At 43.5% G+C, this 26,906-nt stretch overlaps 1 protein-coding gene across 17 annotated transcripts in view; it reads left to right on the top strand.

Moving 5' to 3' along the window:
• Window positions 1–26,906, top strand: part of tcf7l2 (transcription factor 7 like 2) — a 104,649-nt gene that overhangs the window by 20,991 nt on the left and 56,752 nt on the right. For 10 of the 17 annotated variants that reach the window (XM_088070249.1, XM_088070250.1, XM_088070256.1 and 7 more), the window contains exons 4-5: window positions 13,761–13,862; window positions 22,159–22,218. The exons of 3 other annotated variants lie outside the window; for them this stretch is intronic. In XM_088070249.1, coding sequence (XP_087926375.1) covers window positions 13,761–13,862; window positions 22,159–22,218 — 162 coding nt within the window. The remainder of the gene's footprint in view (window positions 1–13,760; window positions 13,863–22,158; window positions 22,219–26,906) is intronic. 4 more of the 17 variants (XM_088070257.1, XM_088070264.1, XM_088070260.1 and 1 more) reach the window with 1 other exon arrangement.

Genomic DNA, 26,906 nt, shown 5'->3' on the forward strand with positions numbered 1-26,906 from the left:
AGATCCAAGTCAATTTCAGGTGTGTCCTCCTGGCATGATCGGTGAGCTGGATGGCTGGCAGACCTGGAGTTGGAGGTGTGGGAGGGACTGTTTAGGGGTGGAGGTTGGGTATATGTGTGAGGGGTGTGTGTGTGTGTTTGTGTGGAGGGGGTGAGATCGACGGGATACGTGGGAAGGAAGGGCTTGCTGTCAGCCAGCTGGACCTCTTAATCCCACAGCCTTGGGGAAAGGGTGTGTGTGCGCGTGTGTGTGTGTGGATTGTGTTTGTCTCGTAGAGATTTGTCAAGTTTAGCACACCTCTGCTCCCCTCTTTGGCCCAGCTGAGCCCACAGTGTGTGTGTATGTGTGTGTGAGTGAGTGTTTGAGAGACAACCAGGATTTCATGTGCACTGTGTTTACTGTAGTCCTCACTTTTAACAGCACACTGTATATTTATGTCGAGACGACACAGCCTCTCGCCCCCTTGATGTTGGAGAGGCGCTGGGGGTTGGTGCGAGGTGGAAGTGGGGGGGAGGCTGTCCCGCGTTGCTTGTTGAGGCGGGGGGGGAGGTGTGAGGGCAACAAACACTGCCAGCACCCCCCCCCCCCGCTCCACCCCGACATGCCCGGCCCTCTCTGAGTATCAAACGGCTACTCTCTAAAACCCGCGTGTGCAGTTTATCCCGCTCTACGTCACAGCATAACTAACCGGCTGATTGCGTCATCCCCTTGTCATTCATTAGACACAAAACATACTATTTAGCCACATTCCATGCAAGCTTCCTCTCTTTTTTTTCCTGCTCCCGACCCTCTCTCTTTCCGTCTCTCTCTCTTCCCCGCTCTCTCTCTTTTGGCGTAGACTTTTGCATATATCACAGGCTGGCAGGCTAAGAGCTTGGGACTTCCCCACGCCACACTCCAAGCCTTTGATCCTTTGCTTTGGAGGTAACATCAAAAGGAGAGGCATAGAAAGGCAGCTACTACTGTGAAGTTCAATGTTCAACTTGATGGCTTGGCTGAGGGCTTTTTTTCCTCTCTCCTCCTCTCCCTCCCCCCCCTCCCTCCCTCCCTCACCTCCCTCCTCCCGCTGCTCCCTCGATCCCTTCGCTGCATCCCTCAGCTGACAAAAACACACAGTTTGTAGCCAAGGGTTTTTTTCTTTCCTGTGCCTCTGACCTCACCTCCATAGAACCTATCTGGCACAAAACAAGACCTCCTCCCCGTAAAAACTCCGATATACAGATGGTGTACACAAAGATGCAGTCGTTTCTTTTTGATGGTGTGGTAAAAGGTGCAGTTCCAGTGCCCGGCCCCTTCCCTTTCTCTCTGTTTCTTCCACTGTCTGTGTGTGGATAGCATGCAGCATCCTGTGTTGCAGCTGGTTGCATCAATGCCGAGCCAGGCCCTTTGCAGCAGCGGTGGTGGATAGGTTAGCGGGGAGGAAAAGTGCATCACGCCATATTGTTTTCTGCACGCCCCCTCCGTGCACTGATCCATCTTTACGTCACTTCTTCTGGATGTGAGAAAAAGAGTGTCAGAAAACACTCAGAGGAGGGAAAAAAAAGACCTTTTCTCTGCTTTCTTTCAGCTGCTTTGGTTGCCGTGTTGACACGGGGCACGGAAAGCTTGCAATCATTCGCTCACAGGAAAACAAGTGATTTTCATAATGAACGCCTCAGCTGACTTTCTTATGCAAACTCTCTAAATTAAAGCAGTATCAGATGATGCCATGCATTCCAGGTCAAAGCCAGGCTTTTCTGTGGTGTAGTCAACTGTATTTAAATGACACAGACTTGATAAGGCGATCCAGAAAGCTGAGGTGCTCCACTAAATGCTTTTTCGTCTTTTATGAGCTTCCCTGTCTGACTGTGCCAATTAGCAAAGGCGTGTGGCCTGCTTTTCTTCTCCTCTTTTTCCCTGCTCCAACTCTCTTTCTAGATAGACGCTCTCTATCATGCTCCCGCGCACACACACACACCGCCGCACACACACCAAGCACACGTTTGGTGTATCATTAGCTTAGTGTGCGGGGAGGCGTGCGAGCCCGGGCTCTCCCCTGCCTTATCTCCATGTCAATCACAGCGTGTGTGTGAACATCAGTTGTAATGATCTCCATCCAGCCTGTCGGTGCGTGTTAGCGCCTGGCTTCCCTCGCCCCCGGAGCAAGCCGTTCCCTAGCTAATAGATGCAAAATTAAGCTGATCAATAGATGGCCTCAGCTCATTATTGACATGTTATCGCGGCGTGGGATTTTTGTGCGGGGGTTTTATACAGTGCTAGCTGGAGAGATGCAAGGCAAGAGGAAGAAGGAAAAAAAGTTCTCCAAATGGCTCAGGCCACTTTGTTTCAACCTTGCGCTGATATTACATTAAGCTAATTTATTCAATCGTATGCATGTAATGTTTTATATGCTAAAGCCGTTTGCTATTTATATTACTTGTCCTATTGGAAGAGTAATCACCTGCTCAGTGGTAGGAAATGAGATGGAGACTTTGTAAAACGCCATATTAAAGATTCATCAATAATTGGCATGTGCGCTGCTGTTTGTGTTGCGGGGGAAAGAGGGTGGGGGGGTGCTCGTATGGACGGATCACCACGTGATTGAGCTAAGTGGTAATTAACCATGAGAGAGGTGTGTGTGTGTGTGTCTTTTTGTGTGTGTGTGAAGATGCTGCTGCGTGTCAGGAAAAGGTGGGGATGCAGAGGGTAAAGTGGGGGCTGCAGCACCGACAGAGTTGATTTGGAGGTGAGCGCCGAGGGCACGTGGTCAGGTTATGGAGGGACGTGGGGGAGAGCCACCCACTCTGGCCCAAGCTGCACAGCCGCCTCCCCTGACCCTCCTCAGGTCTTATTGTCATGGAAGCATCTCCCATTTTAATGAGCTCCAATAACCAAGCCCTTATTACTTATTTATTCATTAAGCCACCGTGGCAAAGCGGCAGTACCCCCACTGTGTGAGTGTGCATGTAATTGCTTGTGTGGGATTTTTTCCCCCCCTTCTTTCATGCACCATATCTTCGTAAATACCATGTTGCGTAACTACAACGATAAGTTAAATCTAAATGAACCTAAAAATGATGCATGAATGAGCATAGATATGAATCAATAACCTGAAACTATATTTGAGATTTGAGCCAAAACCCTTAAAATCCTGGGCTTTAGGTATGCTGAGGGAGTAGGCCTCATGAATATGGAGGCTGAACTGCTTCAAGGTGTATGTGCAAGTGTGAAAAAGACACAAAACAGACTGAATGTTTGTTGGTTTCTTATGGTGCGTTTGTGAAGATTAATTGCCTGTTGGTACAGCGTGTGTGTGTGTGTGTGTGTGTGTGTAGGACGCATTCAAAATAATGCACTCTGATTGATGAATATGCGTAGGTGGAATTGTGTGATAGCGTATAGTGTTTTCACAATATCGGAAGTCTTTGTGAAGCCTGAGAGTGTACACATTCTCTCCCTCTGAGGCATGTTTCAGAGCTTCCTTATATCCAGTCTACCGTTTAACTAATTCATAGTGAACTCTCGCAGAACAAAACCAGACACCCAACATCAAGGGCAGCGTTCAGCTCTCCTCCAGCACAATACCAAATACAGCGTTCTCCAGCAGAACGTGGGCGCTGCAATCAGCTTACTTTTTCTCTCTCAGCAGAGCTCCGCTGCTGTTCACCTTTTTTAACTCTCCCCTCCACGCCCCAAACCCTGCTTCCTGCAAACAAAAGGTAAGCATGTAGTGTGTGTGCATGAGTTGCCCAATCTCTTCTCTCCTCCTACCCCCTGGCCTGGCCTTGCGTAAGGGGCTCAGACACACCTAGGCCTGCAGACGTGCCTGTTCACCTCCATGTAGCCTTTAAGTAGGTCAGTGTGTACGTGAACCAGGAAGGTCCAGGATCTGACCTTTGGCCTGCCAATCCCATCAGCCTGCTTCCTCTGAGCTGTTGGTCCTCCACTCATGACTCACATTATTAACAATGCTAATTTAATTGTCCAGAATGTCAGAATTTACGCAATAACAATTAGTGTGTATACGCACACTGAGGTAATAGTTCAAGCAGATGTTTACATGCTTCAAGCCCAAGCTGATGCATGGAGCTGCCTACAATTTAATAGGAAATAAAATGCAACTGGTTTTTCTGTTTTAACCTTGAGGACATTTCACCACTCATCCAAGATGCTTATTAGTGCTTCCAAATGTCCTCAACAAAACCAGTAAATCCAGTCACCGTTTGAATAAGTACATCTTGATATCCTGCTACACGGATGATTGAAAATCCTCATAACAAGGAAAGTAGAGGGACTTGTTTATCATGTTGGGTGATTTGATAGAGCACCCTCAGACACATGTTCAGCGAATTGTGGTTTTAGCAGTAAAAAAAACAAAACAAAACATTTTTTGGTATCATGCCAAAAAGATGAGCTTTGACTATGCCGCTTTTATTTTTGGAATAACTGTGCAACTTTACTTTACATATCTTTTGAGTCACTTGAACACACTATCAAAAGATGAAAAAAGGAAAACGGGCAAAGGAGTAGGGCTGGGCAGTGTATAGAGACAATTAATTATCACAATATTTTTGACCAAATACCTCCACCACATCCATGTGAACAATATTGTAGGGTTGACAATTGGTGCTTTCACAAAATATTTACATAATGACAATTTAAATAATCATCAGTAATGTGGATATAGTGACTAAGTAGGTAAAGGTAAATAATAAAACAGCTAGAACAGTCTGGTAACTTCAGAAAATTACAGCAGTTTTCTGTAATGCAGCCTTTAAACCCAAGAAAATACACCAATTAAATTATGATATCCAAAACCTAAGCCATATCGAGCCTCATATTACAATTTCGATATAGTGATAAATTGCCCAGCTGTACTGAGGAGTATTGACTAGTAATTCCCCTCTGTTGATTAACTAATTGTGATTCTAACCCTAATAGGAAATAAGTAGGACTGCTCAGTTAAGATTAATTTATTGCTGTTGCAATAAGAGATTCTCTGATGCCATTCTTTCTTCCTGATACCAATTCTGATACCTGAACTTGCGTATCAGCCCATGCCAAAATAAAAATGAACAGCTGTTTCCTACCTACTTTGTATGGATTAGAAAGGATTGGTATCATTGTTGTATGGCATGGCTGAGGTTAAACCCTTTATAAAACACGAACAAACAGAATGAATTCCATATAATTTTCCTTTATTTCAAAAAAAATATTGCTAAATTCCTGACATTTTTCTAACTGCCAATGTTACAGTATTTACTGAAAATCAATTCTTTTTTGCTGCTATGAAAAACAGTAGTTGCCACTGGCTGTAAAAGGCAACTTGCTGTGTAGATAACTGATTCCTGGGATCTGGTATCAAAATAACTCTAATTGCGTTAATCAGATCTTCGAGCTTCATGACACATAACCTAGTCAGTGTGCTACCCCTGTAATCATGGAAGCTAATGAAAGCACCCAAAAGCCAGAGTTATATTCATGACAGAGAAAAGAGAAAGAAAGGAAGACAGAAAGAGTCACTCAGGCAGAAGAGTAGCTCTGTGAAGCAGGAGAATCACCTGAAAGCAGAGGCATTCTGCAGCAGAGCCTGATGCTAAAGGTGCCAGAGCGCCTGTTCATTAGCACGGCTGACGGAAGACCAGCCAGCTCCTGCTGGCCTTCACCCTCCCTGCCACAATATTTATAGAGCAGCCAAGAGATAGTCTTAATGACACAGGGAGAGGGACAGTGGGAAAGGGGGGGAGGGGGGCGCAAAAGTCAGAAATGGAACGCTGTTTACTTTCTGAGGCTTGTTGAGAAGTTGTTTTGGACTGCAATCATGTCACCCTCACACTTCCTTCAGAGCACTGTATATGCATCCAGGTGTGTGTAATCTTTGCTACAGTATGTCATCGTCCAAACATTTTAATGAAAGATGGTGATTTGGTCTAAACTAGTGGACAATTTTCTCTCCTTGTGATTGTTGTAGAAATATGTGTCAGCTACACGTTGCGCAATCCTTTGAAACTTTCCGGTCAATCAGCTGGTGTTTGAACAGCACATTTGTCCACACTTGCTAAGTAAACAGTGTCCGAGCAGAGCCATACTTATCTCATGAACCAGTGTTTAAGAGAGCGAAACTAACTTCCAGAACAGGCCAGATAAAAGTCAAGTGTTCATGGAAATAAGTCTGAGGGAAGGACACCAAACAGATCTGTTAAAAACTAAGCCATTCTCCCTTTTTGGTGAAAGACCTGCAATACTGTCAGATATTATGAACAATGGTAGTTTCACAAGCCTGTTTCGACAGCCTCGTTTGAAGGGGTGAGTAAATTCTGAGTTGGGTGGAGAGGAAGGAGAGGTCATGTGCGCATTCTCCATGTGGAAAAAAAGGCTTATGTGAAAAGTGTCAGGTTGAGTTTTTCTGCAAGAAGGAGAGAGAAGGGGAGTTTGAGGTGGAGGTGGAGATTGTTGGCAAAGGGAGTCGGGGTAGAAGAGGTGAGGAGGGGAGGTTTTGGATCAGGTCGGCGGCCCCAATGCTGTCAGGGCTAGTGGAACCCCCAAGCGGTTCTGGCTTTGGAGTAAATATGGGCCCAGCGGACCCCTTCCCGCCCCAGGGCACACAAACCCCAGGCCTTCCCACATTCCACTTTTATTTTCCTGGTTGCAAAACGCCTCTGGCTATCAGAGCAGGTGGGGTGTGTTTTTTTTTCTTTAATATTTACTCATAAAATGTGTATTAGTAGAACCAAAGCAGCCATGATGGGCCCTCTTGTGTCAGCTAACTTTCTCCCAGTTTTGTCTTGCGCTTCTCCAAAGGCCGAATGTATCATATAGCTGAGCGAGCTTGGGGATTTCAAAGAGTCTGCGTTTCATTAAGCTTCTCCCTCCCTCAATTACAGAAAATTACTACCCCCTCCCCAAAAAATTACGTGTTTGTGCAACCACATGTCTTCTTTGGCACCTGTGAGTGAGGACAAAGACTGCCGGCAATCTCCGCAGCAGATCAAGACAATATGCTCCGCTCTCGTTTTTTAAAGGGATAAAATTGTAGTCAAACTGGATGAACTAATCTTTTAAGCTCTGTGCAGTTTACTTGCAGAGCTTTGAATGGGCTCCTCTTACTAGCCTTGATCATTTCAGACTTAAATAAAGCTCTTTAGAGTAGCGGTCTGATTGGTGTAATCTGCAAGCTGTCAATCCCATCTCCGAGCGCTCTCCCAGAGGAGCTGCTGGGCCTGTCGACCAGCGTATGTTCAAATGTGGGTGAGCATTGTTGTTCAGGTGTGAATGGGTGAGTAAGCATGTGTGGCATGCCGAGGGGGTCGCTGTGAATGTTCATGTGGTATCTGTATACGCTGCCGATGACGCTTGTGCAGAGCTATGTCGTATGTCTGTCTCATGAGGCAGCCACAGATGGGTCGAAGATCTGCCGGACTCTCCAGAGCAACACCCAGTATCCATATGCTGACTCTAAACCCAAGCTGCTATCTGTCTGTCTGTCTCTGCCTGTCTCCCCTCCTTTCCTCACATTGCTCACATGGCTGGGACGCTTGATGGAGCCCCGGTGGTCCTCATCATCTGTCCCTCGGTTCCCCTGCTGGAAAGTGGACGAGTGTTTGGGAGCCACATTGGCACATAAGGAGCTCTGTTTGTTTGATTGGTCTGAAGCCCTCTGCTCTTAATCCAAAACAAAACGAACAAGCCGTGCAGTGGCTGCTGCTCCAGCCGCCATGTGATAAACACATCAGATGGGGAGGGGGGGTTGATGGAAAAGGAGCCGGTTGTTGACCAGAAATGGACAAAACAATCCTACACTTTGTGTGTCTGTCATTCACACTAAAAAATTGATGAGCAAGACCTTCTCCTTCCTTCTCTGTCAATACGTATTGACGTTTGTTTAATGTTTGATAGGATGTGGAAAAAATGCTTTATATTTGAGAGTCTAGATCTGGTACCAGGAAGGAGTGTTTTAGGCCAAATTGCTTCTGCGCCAGCTTGTTGAATTAGTAACAGCGGTGGTAAGAGCCAGTGTGCGGACGTGTGAGGATGATGTGTGAGCGCTCAGGATGCCCCTCCAATTGTCTCCGGACAGATTCCCCTCTGCCACGAGCGGTGACACGGGGACCAGGGCCGCAGCTTGTTTTCACTGCGATGACAGTCAGTGTGGATCTGGGTTAACACTCATAACATGCCAGACCTTGGTACAGCAGCAGTAACTGTATGGTTATGTAGTCCAGCATGCAAATAGATTGCACCTGCTCAAACATAGTAAAGCCTAGTAAAAAAAAAGAATAGTGCTGAAACATGGAGCAGATTCACTGATCAGCAGAGAATTAAGCAGTCGTTCTGGGTAGGGATGTCACTGAAAAACTGTTAATTGGTTGACCGCCAAGAATAATTTTGACTTTTTTTGCCTATAGGTTAATTTTGCTTCTCTTTCGTTTACTGCACTGCACACCACCCAGGTCTGGTAGGAGCAAGTGAGCGTTGTCCCAACCTAATAGCTTTGATGTTAAACATGGTGGCCATGATCTGGTTGCCTTGTGAGTAAGCAGCTCAAATATGAGGCATAAACCTCCTCAGCATTGTTAACTATGTTAGCACCTCTAGCCATGCTGACACTACTAACTGTGCTAACAGAGCTCACAGTAGTATTGTGGCTTAAAATTGAGAATAGAGGGGGATGTTGATGTATGTTTCTGCAGCAACACTGTTGATCCGGCCACCATGACAGCCATAATTAGCAATAATAGCAAAATGACTGGTGCCGCTAGCTAGCATTAGCTCCTATTGAGCCCTGGTATTTCACAGTACAGAATAGCTAAGGTTAATGTTAGCTACCAAGTGGAGACCCGAGTCTGGGCAGTGAGCATTATGTTTCTGCATGTCAATATGTCTGTCAGCAAAGTTAACAGAAAATAAGATAAAGGGCAATACACAAACACAAAACACTAAAATTTCTCCACCTGTAAATGGACAGTGGTTTAAAATGTGGAGCTAAAGCTCACTGAGTCAACGGAGCAGCAGACTTAAAGGAAAGGCCTCTTTTATTTCACACATTTTGCATTTTTTTTCTTAAAAATTAACCACAGCAAGGAAATGACCTAGGGAAAGAACTTATAAATATAATAATTCCTTAACCTAGTTTCAAATAACTAGTTTTTCCCGAGCTTTTTTTTCCCCCTAAAATAATTTTCTAAGTCTGCAAATTCCTTGTAAGTTGTGGAACATTTATTAACAAGTTGCTCATTGCCCTTTTCCCCACATTTTGGGAAATTTTGGCTCAGGGTTCAAAGGTTTTAATACTTGTGATAGGCATCTGAACACAGCACAAGCAAAACTGATGTCGCTCCAGGTTCCTAAAGATTAATGTGAGGATAAATGTGGGTTTTTACAGAAGAAACCTCACCTTGGGACCTTTGGTTTTGGGAACAGGCACACTTTCTGACTAATTTTATTGACTTAACGCTTAATTGAAAAAAGAATAGACGAAATAATCAATAATGAAAGTAATCATTAGTCACAGACCCTGTAAATGTTTCCCAGCCCCTCCAGCCCCCTTCTTGTGCTTGGGAAAGCAGTAGAGGACAGGAGAATAGGAACAGTGAGAGTGAGTTCATCCCTCTGTAAGGATTTAGAGGACTCCCTTGTCTTTCACTTCATCAGAGACAATTGAGTCATTCAGCTCCCATTGTGGGGCTGGCCAGGCGAGGAGGGGCGCGGGGTAGGGGAAGAGAGAAGGGGGGAGGCTGAAAGGGAGAGGGGAGAAGGAGAAGCCGTCTGCTGCACAACCCGAAGCAAAGCAACTGGGTGGCTCTTACAGGGTGGGGGGCGTGTTAGTGTTTGTGTGTGTGGGAGGGGTGCGCGGTCGGTGGGGGGGCAGGAAGAGAGACAGAGGAGAGGAGAGAGTTATCCTAGAACTCCAGAGCAATTTGTCACATTGGAATGGCTCTTGAGTTACCCGGGGGGCCCCCCTCATAGCGGGAGAGTTTTCAGGTCGTGGAGTGGGGAACAGGGAGGGGCTTGGGGCAGCAGAGAGGGGTCAGAGGTCATGGCCTACTCAAGCCCAGGCGGTGCGTCGGTTAGCAGGGCAGGCGGGCGGGTGGAGGAAGAGGAAGGAGGCCAAGAAGGGGGTGGTCGGAAAGCCCGGTGCTTGCCAGGGCTCCGTTTTCCTTGGCATGCTTGTAAAACCTGCAGGAGAGATTAGTGTGTGAGAACATTTGCAATAGCGGGGCTGAAGTGGAGCCACTTGTCAGGGCATGCGCTGCGGCACCCTCCCTCTCTCTGTAGTCTTTCGGTGTCTCTCTACCCCCGTCGCCACACTGAGGGGTGTCACCTTCACGCTCCTTACCCACCTACTCAGAATGTCCTCTCGCTCGACCCCTTCTCCCAGCTGCAGCTGTGTTTGAATATTTGCATGTGGGAGCATGTGTGCACACGCGATGGCAGGACTTTCCCATGACTGGATTCACAATACCCCCCCCCTTTTCTATCCAGCTCTGCCCCGTCTTCTAGCCCCCCTGGCACCAATGGACACTATCTTGAATTACCTCATAGATGACAGCAGCCCTGTCACTCTCTTCCTCCTCTTTTACTGTTACAACACCCCCCTGCCCCCCCCCTCTCCTTCTCTCCTCCTCTCTCCCCTTCATGGCAATTAATACCCAGTGTGGGGGGTCCATAAAAACCCACAAGACCTCAACTCTGGAGTTTTTACAACCTTTCCCTTTTTCCACTCTCAGGACATACAAACAAGCATAAACAAACCCACTTTTTTAGCAATAAAAGCCTTCTTGGGGTCATAAATGAGTGGTAGTGGTGGAGAAAGACCAGGCAGAAAACCGTTTTTTCCCTTGCACGGGCTGTAACCGAGGACATGGAGTCAATAACTCCCTCCAGCGTCTACCACTGGCAGGCACCCCACAGTGAACTCTTCGCTAATTACCACTGATTTAGACACAGTCTCAGGAAGGGTCGCGACACACTCCCTCTCTGACCATCTCTGACACACACACGAACACACACACAGCCTCAGACATGCATACAAACTAGACGTCACCCTTGCCTGGATGGCAACACAAAGAAATTGAATCTAATGTACCTGCATCACTATACAATTGCTACCACAGAGCCAGAGCTCTTATTTCCTTGTGCATTGCATAGATTATGAAGGAGCACTGAAGGTATAATTTGTTAAACAGCAAACTTTTTATCACAGAATGCCAAAATGTGATCCTGGGCTCTGGGCCAATAATGATAGTGAGGTAATTAACAACAGGATTGCATGAACCTTTTAGGTTTCATGCAAAGAAGATCTAAATAACTCATGAATTGTAATTAAATAGGACTCAGATAACATCTTTAAGTGAAACTCCAAACATGTGGTTATGAGACGCTGGAAAGGAACTTAAGTGCAAATGGCACCATAGGCCCAGATCCAAGTCCAAGTTGACCTGTTAGGATGTTTTTAGGGAGATATTTGTTGTACCTTATAAGAATGCCCATTTTAATGGCTCTGAGTTGCCAGCACCAGTGGTTGTTCCTGTTCTTTCTTTTGGTTTCTTGACACAAACCAGTTTTTATTGCCAAAATTAGGATTTTTTTCCATTTGAGCATGTGAACTTTAAATTGTCTTTCTCAGGAAATGCTTCAGCTTTTCCTCTAGGTTGACTGCTTCGGCTTGGCCGATGGGCTGTGGGGCACTAAAAAACATTCCATCACCTACCACAATGCCAAATTCCCTTTTCAAGTTTCTTCAAATATTTATCAGTTTCTTTTCAGAAATATTTACCAGCCCACAATCCACATGAACCAGTCTTCACATTGGCATAAATAAAATACACTACACTGCACCTATTTAATACGAAGATACGTCACTTCTGAAGCTGCTTGGCTTCTTACACCCATTATTTCCATCTTTCACAGTGGTGAAGAACACCAAGCGCAAATGCCAGGAGTTGAGTTTTTATTAAAACAAAATCATGCCCTGTGTGTTTACTGCATGCCAAATTAATCAGAGCACACAAGGCCAAATTGCCTCCAAAGTTATTACTGGTTGCTGACAAGCAGTGTTACATTTAAAAGGCTATTTTTTAAATGGAGTCCAGCACAGAGCTAACACCAAATAAAATGCACTGGGGCATCATTACATCACTTTCAGCAAACTTCACAAGCAACAATGAGGGCAAAACAGCATCACCATTTTGTTTCAACCAAATATTCTCTGGTCTAGCTCAGCTGAAACCGAAAAAAATCCAGCCCCACAAAAATACGTCAGCATGTTAGCGTGTTGTTCACTACCAAGCTTGTTTGCACCTACGATGGTACAATCTTCACTTTTCCTGTTCAACTGGATTTAGCAGTTTAGATAACAGACACTTGACTGTTCTGCTGATATCACAGACATGTGAACTAGTCACAGACACTTACCTTGCTTATGGACTCAGGGCGGTGTGCCACATCACTTCAGGGTGGTGCATCACTGCAGAATGAATACAAGGGAAACACTGAAATTAATATTTAGTGTTATTAAAACATTTTAAAGCAATTTAAAACAGGGTTCCTGTAAGCCAGGCCTGTACAATTATTGGGAAAACACTGAGCTTTTTAAAAAAGTATATTATTTATATTATTATTATTTTTTAGATTACTCATTTTCATCACATGCAAATCCAGAACTGCCATCACTTAGGTAGCCACTGAGGCTGATATTTGATTGTAATGGAGCTTCTGCTGCCTCAGAAGTTAACAGTTTTTAGGCTCTTCACCTCTTAGTACCCATTCCACAGGCTTTGATAGCTGAAACAGCTGCTGTGACCTTTTTCCCTCAAACTAGGTGGCCTTGACATTGACATGCAGTGTCTGGACCACATGCTATAGCAAGGTCAACAAAGGTAGTCAATGGCTGACATGTTTACAGACGGTTTGCAGTGTGGCCACAGATTCATTTTCATCTCCATATATATATAAATGACGACAGATTATTTTACTATGATTAAATTTATTAAGAAGAGGCATTATTCCCGCTCATTTTAGGAGGTAGAAGGTAGATCAGTTTCAGTAGAACAGTCAACACAGCACATGTCATCAAATTAAAAGGACTCCACCCAGTTTATAACACAGACAGATGTTTCTCATGACCCTTGTTTCTGCTTATCTGTTTTTCTGTACTTGTGTGTGTGTGTGTGTGAGAGAGAGAGAGAGAGAGAGAGAGAGAGAAAGAGACTGGGGAAAAAAAGAGAGACTTCTGATAGAGGCCAAGTCAATCATTTATGGGAGCAGTCAGGAGGTTTAGCCCTGGAGGAGTGTGGTGAGACGCCACGCTTTAACCTCTTTATGGGTCCCAATAAAAGCCTGACAACAGTCACATTTATGACATTAGGTCATCTCAAAGCCATGAGCTGTGTACAGTACTACCTTTAACCTCTGCCCTCCCCCAACTCCAAATTAGTGACACAGTGGAATCCAAAGTCACACGTCAGCTACTTCAGAAAAGAAAATAAGTTTCCGTGCTCACTGTGAAGGAGCCTGGAAACTAAAAGAGACTGTATATTTCTTTAAAAATGTGTATTTCAGTTGACACAACTCTCAGATGCATGCTTGAGACCATCCTCACCCCATCCACCATCCGCCTTTAAGATCTTTATTTGCTTTTCCATGTTTTTTAATTTCCACACCCGTCCATGCACCCGTCAAGAAATGTCGTCTCCTTTTTTTGTCTTATTTTTTTGGTTTTCTGCATTGTTAACATGTTTTGTTTTCTTTCTTTCCATTCTGTTTCCTTTTCTACCATTCAGTATCTACAGATGAAATGGCCACTGCTAGATGTTCAACAAGGAGGTCTTCAGAGTAGACAAGCACTTAAAGATGCCAGGTCCCCGTCACCGGCACACATCGTTGTAAGTAACACTCCGCCCGGTACTTTTTCTTCTTTCACCAGCTCTTCTTCCCTTATTCATTACAGAAAGACAAACAAACCCTGATTTCTCGCCTTTTCCCTGCCGTCCTCAGTGTTAAAGCCCTCCTCTTTTCCCTGTGAATGGATGTTTTGACTGGAAAAATGCATATTTGTTTGCGTTTACCTTTAAATCACAGTCACTAACACGTCACCCAGTCAGTTTATGCAAACTTGTGCTTTTTTTAAGTGCAGTGAAAGTAGAGCTTTTGTCTGTTTGTGAGTGATCAGGAGGCGAATGGCACTGGGGGCTGCCACTGTGGCAGGTGCAGCAGTTGTTCTTTGGACAGCCACGCCGCCTGTAATCCCAGAGAAAATGATAACTCCCAGCCCAGCCTTGTACTGAGCTGGAAGATTATGGAAAACCGGTCTTATGTTGACAACTTTTTTTTCATGAGAATGAGCAAATGCTGGGCTGCCGTCTTTGAGGGAAGTGTGGGCGTTCCTTCAAAATTGATTACCCTATCCATGGAGTTGGAGGAGTAGTCTGGTAGGAGAGTTGGCTGGACAGCCATAGGGGCATATGCAGTACATACACATAACAGAGCATCCACCCCAGGCATGTCAATATCTAAGAGGCAAGCAGCACTAGAATGAGCTGTTGAATGTGAACTTAGTAGTTAGCTGAAGGCATAAAGTTTTCAGGAGGTCAGCGGAAAGGTTGAACATAGGGAGGTGTACGTATGTGGTCACAGGGTTAGCGAGCCAGGAAAATCAATGAGAGTGGGGATTGAGCAGAATTAGTGAGGTGATCATGAATGCCCCGGGCCATTATTGGCACAGTTGTTACTTTATATTTTTTGTGTGTTTTGGAGCATGCATCTTCTACATATCGTTATGAAAATTTGAAAAGCGCATAACGATTTTTTAGATGGAGAAGCCTTCCAAGTTTGTGTGCTCATGAATACAATATCTCCTGTGGTAACAGTTGAGCGCTGGAGCTAATAATACACAGCTGACCCTTTTTGTTTATGCACTCTGCGCAGCAACACGGTTAGCAGTCGTCACGGCTGTGGTGCTCTCACAGAAGGTAGCGATGATTTTTTATCACGCAAATTACGCTGTCAAGACACAGTGTCCCTCTGAGTCCCATTTGACATTTGATCAGTTCGGTTACTTTTATGGTCCGTAATAAATACCATCTCGAACAGTTACTCAAAAGTTGGCAAGCCGAGGCCTCCTTGGTATTTTGCCCATTTAAGTTAAGCACGTCTTAAAATAGCAGGAGTCGACAGGGCTGTTTATTTGAAACAGAAACCTTGTCAAAAGTTGTGTTTAAGACAAAGAGCTTGCGATGACAGCGTTATTCTGAACAAAACAAGCCCAGCTAAGGCCCTCCTTATCTTTCCCCGCGATGCTGGTGTTATTTTTATACCAAAGAGTTCAGGGGCCTCTTCTTACTCTGTTATTTTAGGAGACGCTGAGAAAAGAGTCCCAACTCCTATGAAGTCATTAAACTGGTCGTAGGCAGTGAAAGCTGCAGGTAAATACTTGAGGTTTTATCCTGCTATGAGTCATATGGCTGTAAATACTTACCACCTCACATCCACCTAAACTCCTGCTGAACGATTCCCTTTTAAAGGAAGTTTGAGAACAGCAGTAAAGTGTAGTAAATCCACTTCAACTTTTCAGAATTCACCAGTGACGTCATTTTGTATACGTTTCTGTTGTGATATATATTTAGGTGGGATTAAATTTGGTGCTAAAATGATCTATAATTATAACAAAACACTTTAGGGGTTTTATTTTTGGCTAAATAAATTCAAGCATCTATTTTTCACAGTGTACACAGAAAGTTGTAATACAAACAGTCAGGCGTGCAACACTAACAGGCTTGGAACAAACACCAAAACAGAAACTGGCTGTGGGGCGAAAACAAACTTGAAACAACAAAGATGGACAACCAGTCAGATGGAAACAAATAAGCCTGCACATCGCTGAAGTACAGATCCATTCACAGCAACACAGTGACTGAACCGATTGAGTCAGGGCTATATGAAAAGATGATCAAAACATTCATGAAGTGATAGATTATGGTCATATAGTGATAGATTTAGAGAGATGTAAAAGTGATATTTCCATTCCCATTAAATTAAAAAATATAGCTGTAATGATTATTTGATTAGTTGCCATCAACCACAGGCTAGTTTTGATAATCGATTAATCAGTTTGAATAATTTTTGAGGAAAAAAAGTCTTCTCTGAGTACTGCTTTTTAAATGTGAATATTTTCTAGTTTTGTATGACAGAAAACTGAATTTCTTTGGGTTTAGGACAAGATATTTGAGGATGTTATCTTAGGCTTTGGGGAACATTGATGAACATTTTCACACATTTCTCACATTTTATACACCAATTAGTTAATCAAGATAATTATCAACAGATAGTATTTAGTGTCAGCCCCAGACAAAAATACTATATCATGCTGTCTATTACTGGATTTCTGTTGGGCGCAGTTGGGCCTCGGGCCAAGGAACAACAGATCTGGTCATGATTGAGATCTGAGGTTTCACCCCTCAGATTGCAATTTAAGCCACAGCACAAAATAAAGTTAAGAAACTCGTCCGAATTCTAAAGGTGTCTTTTTAGGGTTAGAAAGACAGTTGCAGCTGATGATAAAATCGCTCTGAAACTTTAATGAACCTTCTGGTTTCTGTTCTTTCTTCGGGCTTTAGTTCTGAACGAAAAAACAGAAGCCAAAGCAGAACGGAGCAGTGGGAGCACCATTAAACTGATACTGTGATTAGTACTGACACTGATCAATATGAGAGAATATATTGTAATATTTGTGGTCATATTGCCCGGCCCTAGTGTGATCTGTTTGATAGAGTACACAGGCTGGTAAGATCAGAGGCATTGCAGCATCGCTGCATAGGCACACATCTCGCTGTTAGCGCCAAGTGATAAAATTGAATGTGAAATGCTGCTTGTATAGTTGCCGCTCCTGCCATCCCGCTCCGGCATCCACCTCTGACTGAGAGGGAAGTGTGATTGAATGTTTCCCTGGTTTGCATCATACTGGCTGTTCATATAGAAAAGACAGATTACTGTGGACAGCATCATGAATGCCAATGATAACCCCACACGGACTCCCGCCGGTGTCACTCAATCAGTCAAGCTTTTCTTTTTTTTTTATACTCCCGGAAGATGTAGGCCTGCATGTTGTAGTACGTGATCCTCTTATCAATAAATTGGGCTGTAAACAGTAGTTTCTTTTTGTTTATAAATGCAAAGAACCTCTCAGGCACCTTGATCTCTACCTGGCTGGAGTGCTAACAGGCTGCATTGGACGTGATAAGAAGCTGTCGATTGTCCTGCTAGATAACAGCCGACCCCGAGACAGTTGAAACAACAATAGAAAGACAGCCAGAGATAAAGATAAAGATGGCTGTAGATAAAGCCTAGTAGAAAGTTGTGGCTGGAAGAGAGATGGACAGGGACGGAGATGCAGACAGACGGTCTCATTTTCTGGCTGGAAGGCTCAGTCGTGGGGGAATGCCGGTGGATCGGACCGAGAAAAGAGGAAGTGACCTCACGCAGGCTGGTCTTTCTGAGGGCACGCTGTATGCCCCTGTTTACCATGCCCTCAAAGGGGGCCACGCAGGACCCTTTGAAGTGCCTGACCACCCCGCAGGCAGCCTCAAAACCTGCCGCCGCTGAACTTTTATGCCATTGGCTGAAAGTTATTCAATATTTATCTACCTATTGATGTGTATTTTTTGAGGGAGAGACTCCAAGAAACATTTTTTATGCCTCACACAGCTCCTGAGGGAAAGATCATAAACAGTCCTTGCTTTGTCAGCTTGCCTTTTATTGTGATGTTTTAATTTGACATTGTGGACTTGAGGAGTCTTTGTGGATACACAGCAGGCAGTAAAGCTGGTGGCTGAATTTAATTTTTAATTAACAGTTCTACACTTCTATGATTTATTATGTTATTATTACATTAACCCAATAACACAACATAACATATGGGGTTTCCCATATATTACTTTATTTGTGGCAGCCTGCCACGATTAAAATATCTGCTGCCACGTATTGATTCTATATTTTTGGAGCTTAACCGTTTATTAGCAGAGCTGTTTGAGTATATATACTGTTTGGTTATGCTTTGCACTTCTCAGAGCGCAGACGGAGCACCAGAAAGCCAGGCGTAGTTAAAAGTTAACCTTACTAGTTTTTTGCCATGGGTCTAAAAGTATGTTTTAATATGCTACTCCTCCCATCCGTCATCCATTGATCTGATCAACTCTGACTGGATTGACGCATCAATTATCAAACCAACAAGTTGTACTCCACAAACTGCTGTTGCGAGGAAAAAAAACAAACAAAAAAACCCCACTTAAATAAACAACAGCATGACAAGAACTACCTAAAATAACAGAAACAACTTTGAGAAAACAGTTATTATTTGCACTGAGTTTGTAGTTTGGCAGTGGCTGGGTTTATGACCTTTACTTTGGGGGAATTGTCACGTTGTCCATTTTAACTCACAGTCTGTTGTTGGGACTGATCAGGAGTCCAGGCTCATGTTGGTCATGTAATGACATCATTCGGCTGAAAGATATTAAACAGTCTCATCTCAGTAGTCATGTGATCAAACTTCTTTTTGGGGATGAGGCATAAAAGACACTCTTATTGAATCACATTTCTTAATTTCTGGGAATTGGGGCAGAAACATGCAAATGTTAAGAGCATACACACACACCAACTACTTTCCTGACATTCACGTGCATACACACACATACGCACACGCACACACAGCCTTAGAGTCTAGAGCCTAGCCCTGGTCGAACAATGTCTCCATTGTTTTGCGGGCTTTCACTGGCAGCAGGGGACGGCTGGAGTGTTAACCATTTCCCAACTGCGCCTCACTGTGTGTTTTTGTATGTGTGTGTGTGCGTGCGTGTGTGTGTCAGAGGTAGTGGAGCATGGGCTCAGGGACGAAGAGAGGGAGGGCACTTGCTCCAAGTGTATGGTAATTAGTGTGGAGGAAGTGATGGAATCTGGCCATTTTTATGGCCTGCAAGACCTCCCACCTCAGCCTTTACAACCACTGAACATGCTTATTTTATTCCCATTCAGTCTCGTCTCTCTGAAGAATGTGTACTGGAAAGAGGCAGTGTGAAAAGAGCTGACGTGTTTTTGATATTATAAGAAAAACCTAACAGAACCGCGTCTTAACCGAGCATTCAGAAAAGACACGCCACAATGACTCTGTGGATCCCAACAATGGGCCAAAGGACTGGACGGGCATGCGACTGCTACTCTAGGTTCGTGTTAGAAAAGACAGAGCCGGGATCACATTCACCTTCCTTGACCGCGTCTCTGTCCGTTTTAGAGGAACAGGGATAAAGGGGGCTTCCTGTGGTCTGAATGGGCCGTGCACCTGGGCTAAGGCAGACAATTGCCCAGGACTCTGGGATGCCTGGCCTCCTCAGCTGTTAATGAGCGACCCCATGGTCAGCAGCCACCACCCACACACTGTCCTCAGGCTTTACCTAGAAGGCTTTCACTCTCCTGACTTACGGCGACCTTAAACTGCTCTTTCCCTCTGCATTTTAGGCCTTTTTACAAACCTCTCTCGCTTTTGTCTTCATTCTGTGCATGAATCCCTCCGTCCACCCTTAACCTTTGCTGAGAAAGCTCATACATTTATATATTGTTGTGGTCACTTTTAGCATGTAGGACTGATATGACAGACATCTTGAATGACTATAAATTATTTCTTAATTGAATTTCTTTCCAGACAATTTACTGTATAATTTATTATATTCGGGATGTCCTGATCAGCTTTTTTTTGCCCTTAATACCACTCGTAATTAACAGTCCCGTTCCATTGAGACTATATATATGTATGTATATATATATATATATATGTATAGTCAGATATAGATATGGAAATCTTCATTTACTGTGACTGAAGATTTTATCCGTATCCCCTCAGCTGTTTTTGGCCTGCCATCCAGGCCTCAGATAAAGACCATTGTGTCTTTCAGCTGTCTCACACTTCACTGTCTTCTCCACACAAGACATTTGTTCGAGGGGTCATCCTTACATCATCGACTCGGGCCAAAATCTGAGACGTGGCGTCAGGCCCCGGGAACTGTGACAATGAAAATGAGAGCACCTCAGTCATTGTATCTGTCCAGCAGTCTGGACGGCCGCTTGTTCCCACAGACAATCCAGTCAGTGTTGGCTTAGTCAGCAACAAAACCACAACAATGACTGAAGAGTCTTCTCGAGTCTTGACGGACTGTACAGAACACCTCAACATTTAAAAGTAAAGGTAGCTGATAAATTACCAAGAGGGCCCTTTGGGTTAAATAATGATGCTGACCAACAGGAATTCAAAATGTCAAATTTTTCTTTGTATATTGAATGTGCGATGAACATCGTTAAGGAGCCTCTCCAATACAACATTTTATTGTGGGAAATGTGAACAGCAGCTTTTTGTATCGTCTCTGTGTGTGTGTGTCTCTGTGTGTGAATAGCTCCAGGGCCATTGTCATCTCTTTTCCTCGCTGTGGTATTTGACCGGTAAATAACCCCTGTGAAAGCAAGCTACCACAGAGAACGTGCGACTCTATGTTGGACATGCACATTTAAAAGAAAAATACATATTTGTATGTGTAAGCGTGTGCACAAGTGTGTTTTCACCAGTTACCACAGTGTTCACTGTCTAGCTGTTATGAAAAGTTATCTAGCTGGCCTTGGGGTCAAGCACAAGTACAAATAGAACCCAGTGATCTCGCTGCAGAGAAGGCGACCTGCACAGTAGCTTTTAGGTGCTGGAGCCCTTCAGTAAACTAAAGGCCCTGTTGCTTTTCTCTGCATGTTCTGAGGCTTCCACTAGCATGTCCTTTCTTCCTTAGTAAATCAATAACTCCCTTTCCCTATTTTCTTCTTCTTTCTTCCTTTAGCTGTCCTTTACCGTCTCCTGACATCGCTCAAAGAGATGCGAGATCTGAATTTTTGCTCTTAGGAGCAGTAGGTACAAATCTGCCAGGTTAACCTCTGAATCCATCCTCCTCCTCCAAAGAAAGTTGTATTTGAACAGCTAGTAAGACTAGGCAGTTCACAACTTCAATTTTAGTGCTCACAGTGAAGTGATAAAAATAGCAGACATGACTGCTCTGGGGACCCGTAGTCAGCACACTTACTTTTTTTCCTTTATAATTTATAACTAGGGGTGTAACAATACACCGTTGTGGATTTACGTATGGATTTAAAAATCAACGAGCCAATATTATTGATGCAAAGTGAAAACATTGATACACATTGATCATTAACCCTTTAAAATTGAAAGTCCGGCGGATGGCAGTTGGAAATTGTTGTTGCATTATCCTGTTTAAATAGATCTAAAATAAAAACCTTACTGGCTAAAGCATTCATTTGTTATGCAGCAGAAAGCTTAAGTTTCCCTCTTTTGCTTAATCACGTCATTGCATCAAGTTGCCTTACCTTGTTGTTGAAACATGGTGGTATTTCTGCGTAATGGCCGTGGGAGATTGCTGTTTGGATAATCCTGCATATATAGATCTAAAATTTAAACCATAATACAGCTAGAATTTTTTTTGCAACAGAAAGCTAAGGCTTCTGTCCTCCGTGTCACCGTGTTGTCTGATCGTGATGATGATCTTATTTGACGTGCAGAGCTGCATGAAAAAACATTGTCTAAAGGATCAATACAATATTAAATCATGATTAAATTTGTGATTTACACCCCTACTAGTAACAGCTCTAACACCAAGAAAAAAGTGACTCCGACACTCAGTTGATAATATTTGCTCCTATGTGCCGGATCATGCTATGTAGAGCTTTGTGTTGACAGTGGATCGTCAGACCAGCTGACTGCTACTGAACATCTTGTAAAGGTGTGCGTGCTGAGGATGTTCTACCAAAGTGAAATATTATTTTAACAACCAGCCAGCCAGTACCAACAGCTGCGTAACCAGTGCAGAGCCAGTGTTCTCCCATTCTGTCTGTGTAAAATTAGTAATAACGGGGCCGAACATGCACCCAGGAGAAAGCTGAGCCAGCAGAGACGAGCTCGTAGTTTAAATAACTAAAAAGCCAGGGGATGCATTATTTCCAGGGAGAACACGTTTTTCTTTTGCATAAAACCTGGCCGGCTGGGAGTGTGTGCAGATGTATATGTGTGTGAGTGTGTGAGAGCGAACAAGAGATGGAGTGCTGATATAATTGTGTGACTTGGGAACGTCCATCTTTGCCTTTCAGGGGCCCTTCTGCTGGGAATTCCCCGGACAGTCAGATCTGAGCCTTCACCAATTTCATTTGGTGAGAGACCTTTGAATTCCAAAAATATCTTGTTGGATTTTTTTGGCTGATTCCACACGCAAATTAACAACTGATAATTGATGATTTAAAACAAAAAAAAATGAATGAATGAATAACCTAAATTCTGGTGATGATGATGATGATGATAATCATGCTGTGATGTGCTTTGTGCTATGATTAAGTGCTGCTGCTTTGTTGTTGGTGTGCTTTTGAATGTCTCAAATGTCAATCCAGGTGATGGGATATGATGGCAAGAGATATTTTTTGCTTATTTTAAATTTAAACACTAAATGGAGACTGCCCCATCTTCATGGGGTAGTTGATGTGTTTTCTTGTTCAGCTTTGTTTGGCTTTTAACCACTTTTTATGTATTAAGGATTCTGTTTGCCTTCTTTATTTGTCTCATGACTAACCGGTCTCAGTTTCTGGATTGTTCTGGTTTAATGACAACATCCTTTTTAGCTTCACTGTGGAAGCATTTGGTTTGAATTAGGCTTCAGTCCACCAGCAGGAGAAGGGAGTCTTTCTGTTCTGTTTGTATTGCTTCTAGAAGCTGTTTTGCTGACTTTATTAACAGCATCTGGGCCCAAATGTAAGACAGAGAGGTAGATGGAGCAATAACACACTGTTTACTTATACTGGTAGAAGATTTGAATTAAAGATGGCCTAACCTGAAAGTGGCGTCATAGAGATTCCTCTGTCATTGTCATGCAACTTTAAAAAGGAGTCATTTTAAAGGAACAGTGTGTAAGACTTGGGGGGATTTAGTGGCATCTAGTGGTGAAGATTGCAGATTGCAACTAGCTGAAACTTCTTCTGGTAACAATTCCTTCAGTGTCCATTGTTCAGGAGGTTTTCACCAGGAGCTGAATTAACCACAGAGGTTTTTCTCCAAAACAAACTGACCACATGATTAAAACCGGAAAAACAATGGAAAAGCAGTTATATGTTACAAACAATGTTTCTCTGACCCTGTTAGGCAGATTTTTAACAGGAGCTGAATTATTTGCAATATCCAGTCTCTTCCTCCCTAAAACAAACAGACCAGTGATTTAAATTGGTTAAAACAGAGAATACAGGAGTTTCATTTTTTAAAAAATTAGTGTTTCTCCGCGCTTTGGTCACGTTGGGGCTTTGAACTATGGTGGCAGTCATGATTATTTTCCTATCCAGAGCCAGTGTTTGGTTTGTCCATTCTAGGCCACTGTAGAAATACATCAGTGCATCATGGTGATCACTGTAGATGAGGACCCGCTCCCTGTGTAGATATAAACTGCTTATTCTAAGGTAACAAGAATATGGCAATTGTGACTTTCAGGTGATAATACACTAAAGTTGTTTCCTTACTGGTCCAGTCACAAGGTCCGCACTTCTCTTTAGTCATTAGTTCAAGGTTCACCCATTCTAAATTACAACATATTCAGCTTCATTTCACAAAATTGAAACAACACGTTGGCTTAGAACATAAAGAAATTAAGCATATTGCAGAAATAAACAAAAAAGGCACTTGAAAATTAAAGCTCTGTGCCAGAAATTCACTTCACTTTTTTTTTTTTAAACAACCTTAACACGTTCACAAGTCACTTGCGGTCTGTTAGCCGCAGAGCTGACATCCTGAGGACATCAGTTGCTTCAGTCTGGCTGTGTGAAGTTGGATAGACGCTGACATAATGAAGCCCAAGGGATAAGTTATTAATCTCCTCTGAGGTGACCGTTTCTCTGTGCATTGCCCACTTGAATTGTTTGACTAATCAATTGTTTTCTGATTTGGCACTCTGCAGGGCATTTGTTGCCAGTAAATAGCATGAGTCCAAAATAGAAAGAAAGATGGTAAATCATACTTTATTGTGCAAATAGCTATTAATATGTTGGTGTAGTCTACCAGGATTGAGAAAAAAAAACATTCCTTTCACCATGTCAACTTACTGCTTGCCTCCCCTCCCTCGCTTATACAAGCGCCTTTGCTAGAACTTGTTTGACAAGGTCTGGCAGGATCACTGTTGGGTGTGCCTGTCTTTCTGCGAGTGTGTGTGTCTTACAAACACACCTTTGTCTACACGAGCGTATGTGTAGTATCGCTGTGTCTAAGGTGTGACTTGAGTTTTAGATGACAGCTAGTCAGAGCTAGGTCAGGTCAGGTTATAACTTTCATGTGTTTGCATACAACAACATGAACTCGTTTAACCCTGAGATGTGACTAGCAGGCTGGAGTGGATAATGACAAGGAAAAAAGAACTTTTTGGAGAGATTTTGTAAGCGTAATTTGGTCATATTTCATTCGCACAAAGAAACAGGATCAAAGTTCAGAAGTGATATTGATAAATAATCTAATTTATGATGAGCCGCTCCTAGCAGACGGAAAGTGGAGTGCAGTCATCTTTGATAAATCTCCCCAGATAGAGCGATCCCCGGCTCCGTTTTGCGGCCAGCCTGGTGAGCGACAACAGCAGCTCCCCTACGCTACTGTATTAACACTGGAGGCCGTTTCACAGGGAAACTTGTTTTGACAGAACTCCAGGTGCCTCATTGTTGGGGCTGGCATGGTTCAACAGATTTACCAATTAGCACTGGGCTGAGGGCACAGGAAGGGTGGGAGTGGAGATGAGGGGAGGGAAGAAATGAAACTGGGGGGGGAGGAGGGGGGAGAATGGATGAGGCGGATTTGGCCACAGTGATGGAATGAGGTTTTGAGTGAGAGGTGCTGGTAGGGGAAGGTGTGGAGGGGGGTTGTGACCATACGGAAGCAGGCTGGAGTAAGGCGATCTGTGACCTCGTTTTTTTTTTCTCAGCAGCCGTATGGAAGGGGCTGAAGTTTGAGCCACAAAGAGGAGGGGAACTACGTAGAAAAAAAGAAGAAGGGGGCAGGAGGGCAAGCCGAGGAAGAGGGGAAAAACTGTTGATACATGTTGTTTTTTTCTTCAATATACACCTTATCGCAGCTGAAATTCTTTGTGCCGTTCCTCTCAGTTAAGCATATTTTAGGTAATTTATTATAGATAAACTCCTGACACTTGATTCTGTTGTTGTGCGTTGCTAACACACATCCGTCTGCAGGAGTTTGTTTTCACTGCAAGTCCCCCTTGGCTCGCTGTTCTCACTCTGGTACGAGGCAGAATTGTGTGGGATTAAACACAATGTTATTACTCTCACTAACCCTCTTTGTTATTCCTCAGAAATGTCTGCTCCTTTTTCCAGGAAGTTTGGAAGTGAACTTTTGAGAATGGGGTGAAGCGATTTAGTGAATATCCCAGGGGTGGCCTGCAGAATTTAGACGAGTTTTCGCCTCTTGAGTGTTGTGACACTGATAACACGCATTGTGGCATGCATGCACTGTAGGTACATGAGCACTGTGAAATCACCGCCTTTTGTTTAGTCAGAAAAAACCCCCCAAAAAAACTATGGCTGAAGATATATAACTACTGAGGTTGTGTTTGCAATATTGTTCTTCGTTCAAACTGACAGCTTTTTTGAAGTTGAGAAAAGTTTCACTTTTTAGAGGAGCCCGCTTTTTTGTGTTTGTGTGTATTTGAGTCGACCAATCACAACAAAGAAAAGTCAGGCTTTCTGTATGTGTAGGAAGCTGTCAGTTTACTACAACAACCAGACTAAAACTGTGGTAGAGGAGGAGAAGTTGGGGGGTGGCTGTTTGTCTGATCTTTGAGTCTGTAGGCAGTGCAGGGGGTGTCTTGTTTGAGTCACTGTTCAATATCAGGGACACAAGTAAAGCTCATGGCAGCCAGGCTTTAAGGAAACTGGTGACCTTCACTCAGTCTTTCTAAATGGTCCCAACACTTTCTATTTTTCTTTTATCACCGAGCAGGACTAAATTCAGTAGCACTGGGAATGCTTTTAAATAAATATTTAGGCTTTGACACTTGAAGCTCAAATATTTATACCCAGCTTACCAGGGCTGATATCCATATCTTATGAGCTACCAGGGCAGTGCTAAGATAAATGAAGTATTATTAGTATTTAAAAATTCAATCATTCCTTGGAGCCGCATGTGCCTCAATGTATGATGGGTGATGTGGGCAAAATCTTTTATCACGGTGCAGTAATAGCTCTGAAATTATTTTAAATAACGACATCATCACATTTGTTTTTCGTCTTTTATTTTGAGCTTCCATTTGAACAAAAAAAAAAAACCCTGCCTCACACGAGACACCACTTGAATTAAAAAGTCTCAAAACCTTTAAAACTAAAATTCTTTCAAAATGAAAGCTTTATGGTTCCTGAGAAAATAATTTCATGTTGTACATGTTTCTGTATTTATGACTTGCCTCTCGTCTTTCATGTCTTCCCAAATCACCTTACTTTGCAAGGCAGCTGGATTTACAAGATCACATCAGAATTTAGCCCTGATTTGTAATACTGTACTGTTGCGCAGGTCATGCCAAAGCCTGTGGGTCAGCTGGTTGGGGTGAGCTTGTTAGAAAATATCATAGGTTTCAGGTAGGCGGGTCATTAAGTGACAGATCAGCATTGCAGTTAAGTTAACCTAACCTACAGAAACATTGCGCAATAGTCCACCTTCCACCTTTTCTCTCTGTCTCTCTCACACTGCAAGCAGTGTTAATATCAGTGCTGCTGTGCTCAGGGTGTCTGTTTTCTATTTGTCAAGTCTGACGTATTTATTACTTTAAACACAACCACTTAAAAGATGGATGAGTACTCGCTGTCTTCCCACA

The sequence above is a fragment of the Plectropomus leopardus genome, chromosome 19 (assembly GCF_026936395.1).
Source record: "Plectropomus leopardus strain MGB_pleo_1.0 chromosome 19, ASM2693639v1, whole genome shotgun sequence".
NCBI lineage: Eukaryota > Metazoa > Chordata > Actinopteri > Perciformes > Serranidae > Plectropomus > Plectropomus leopardus.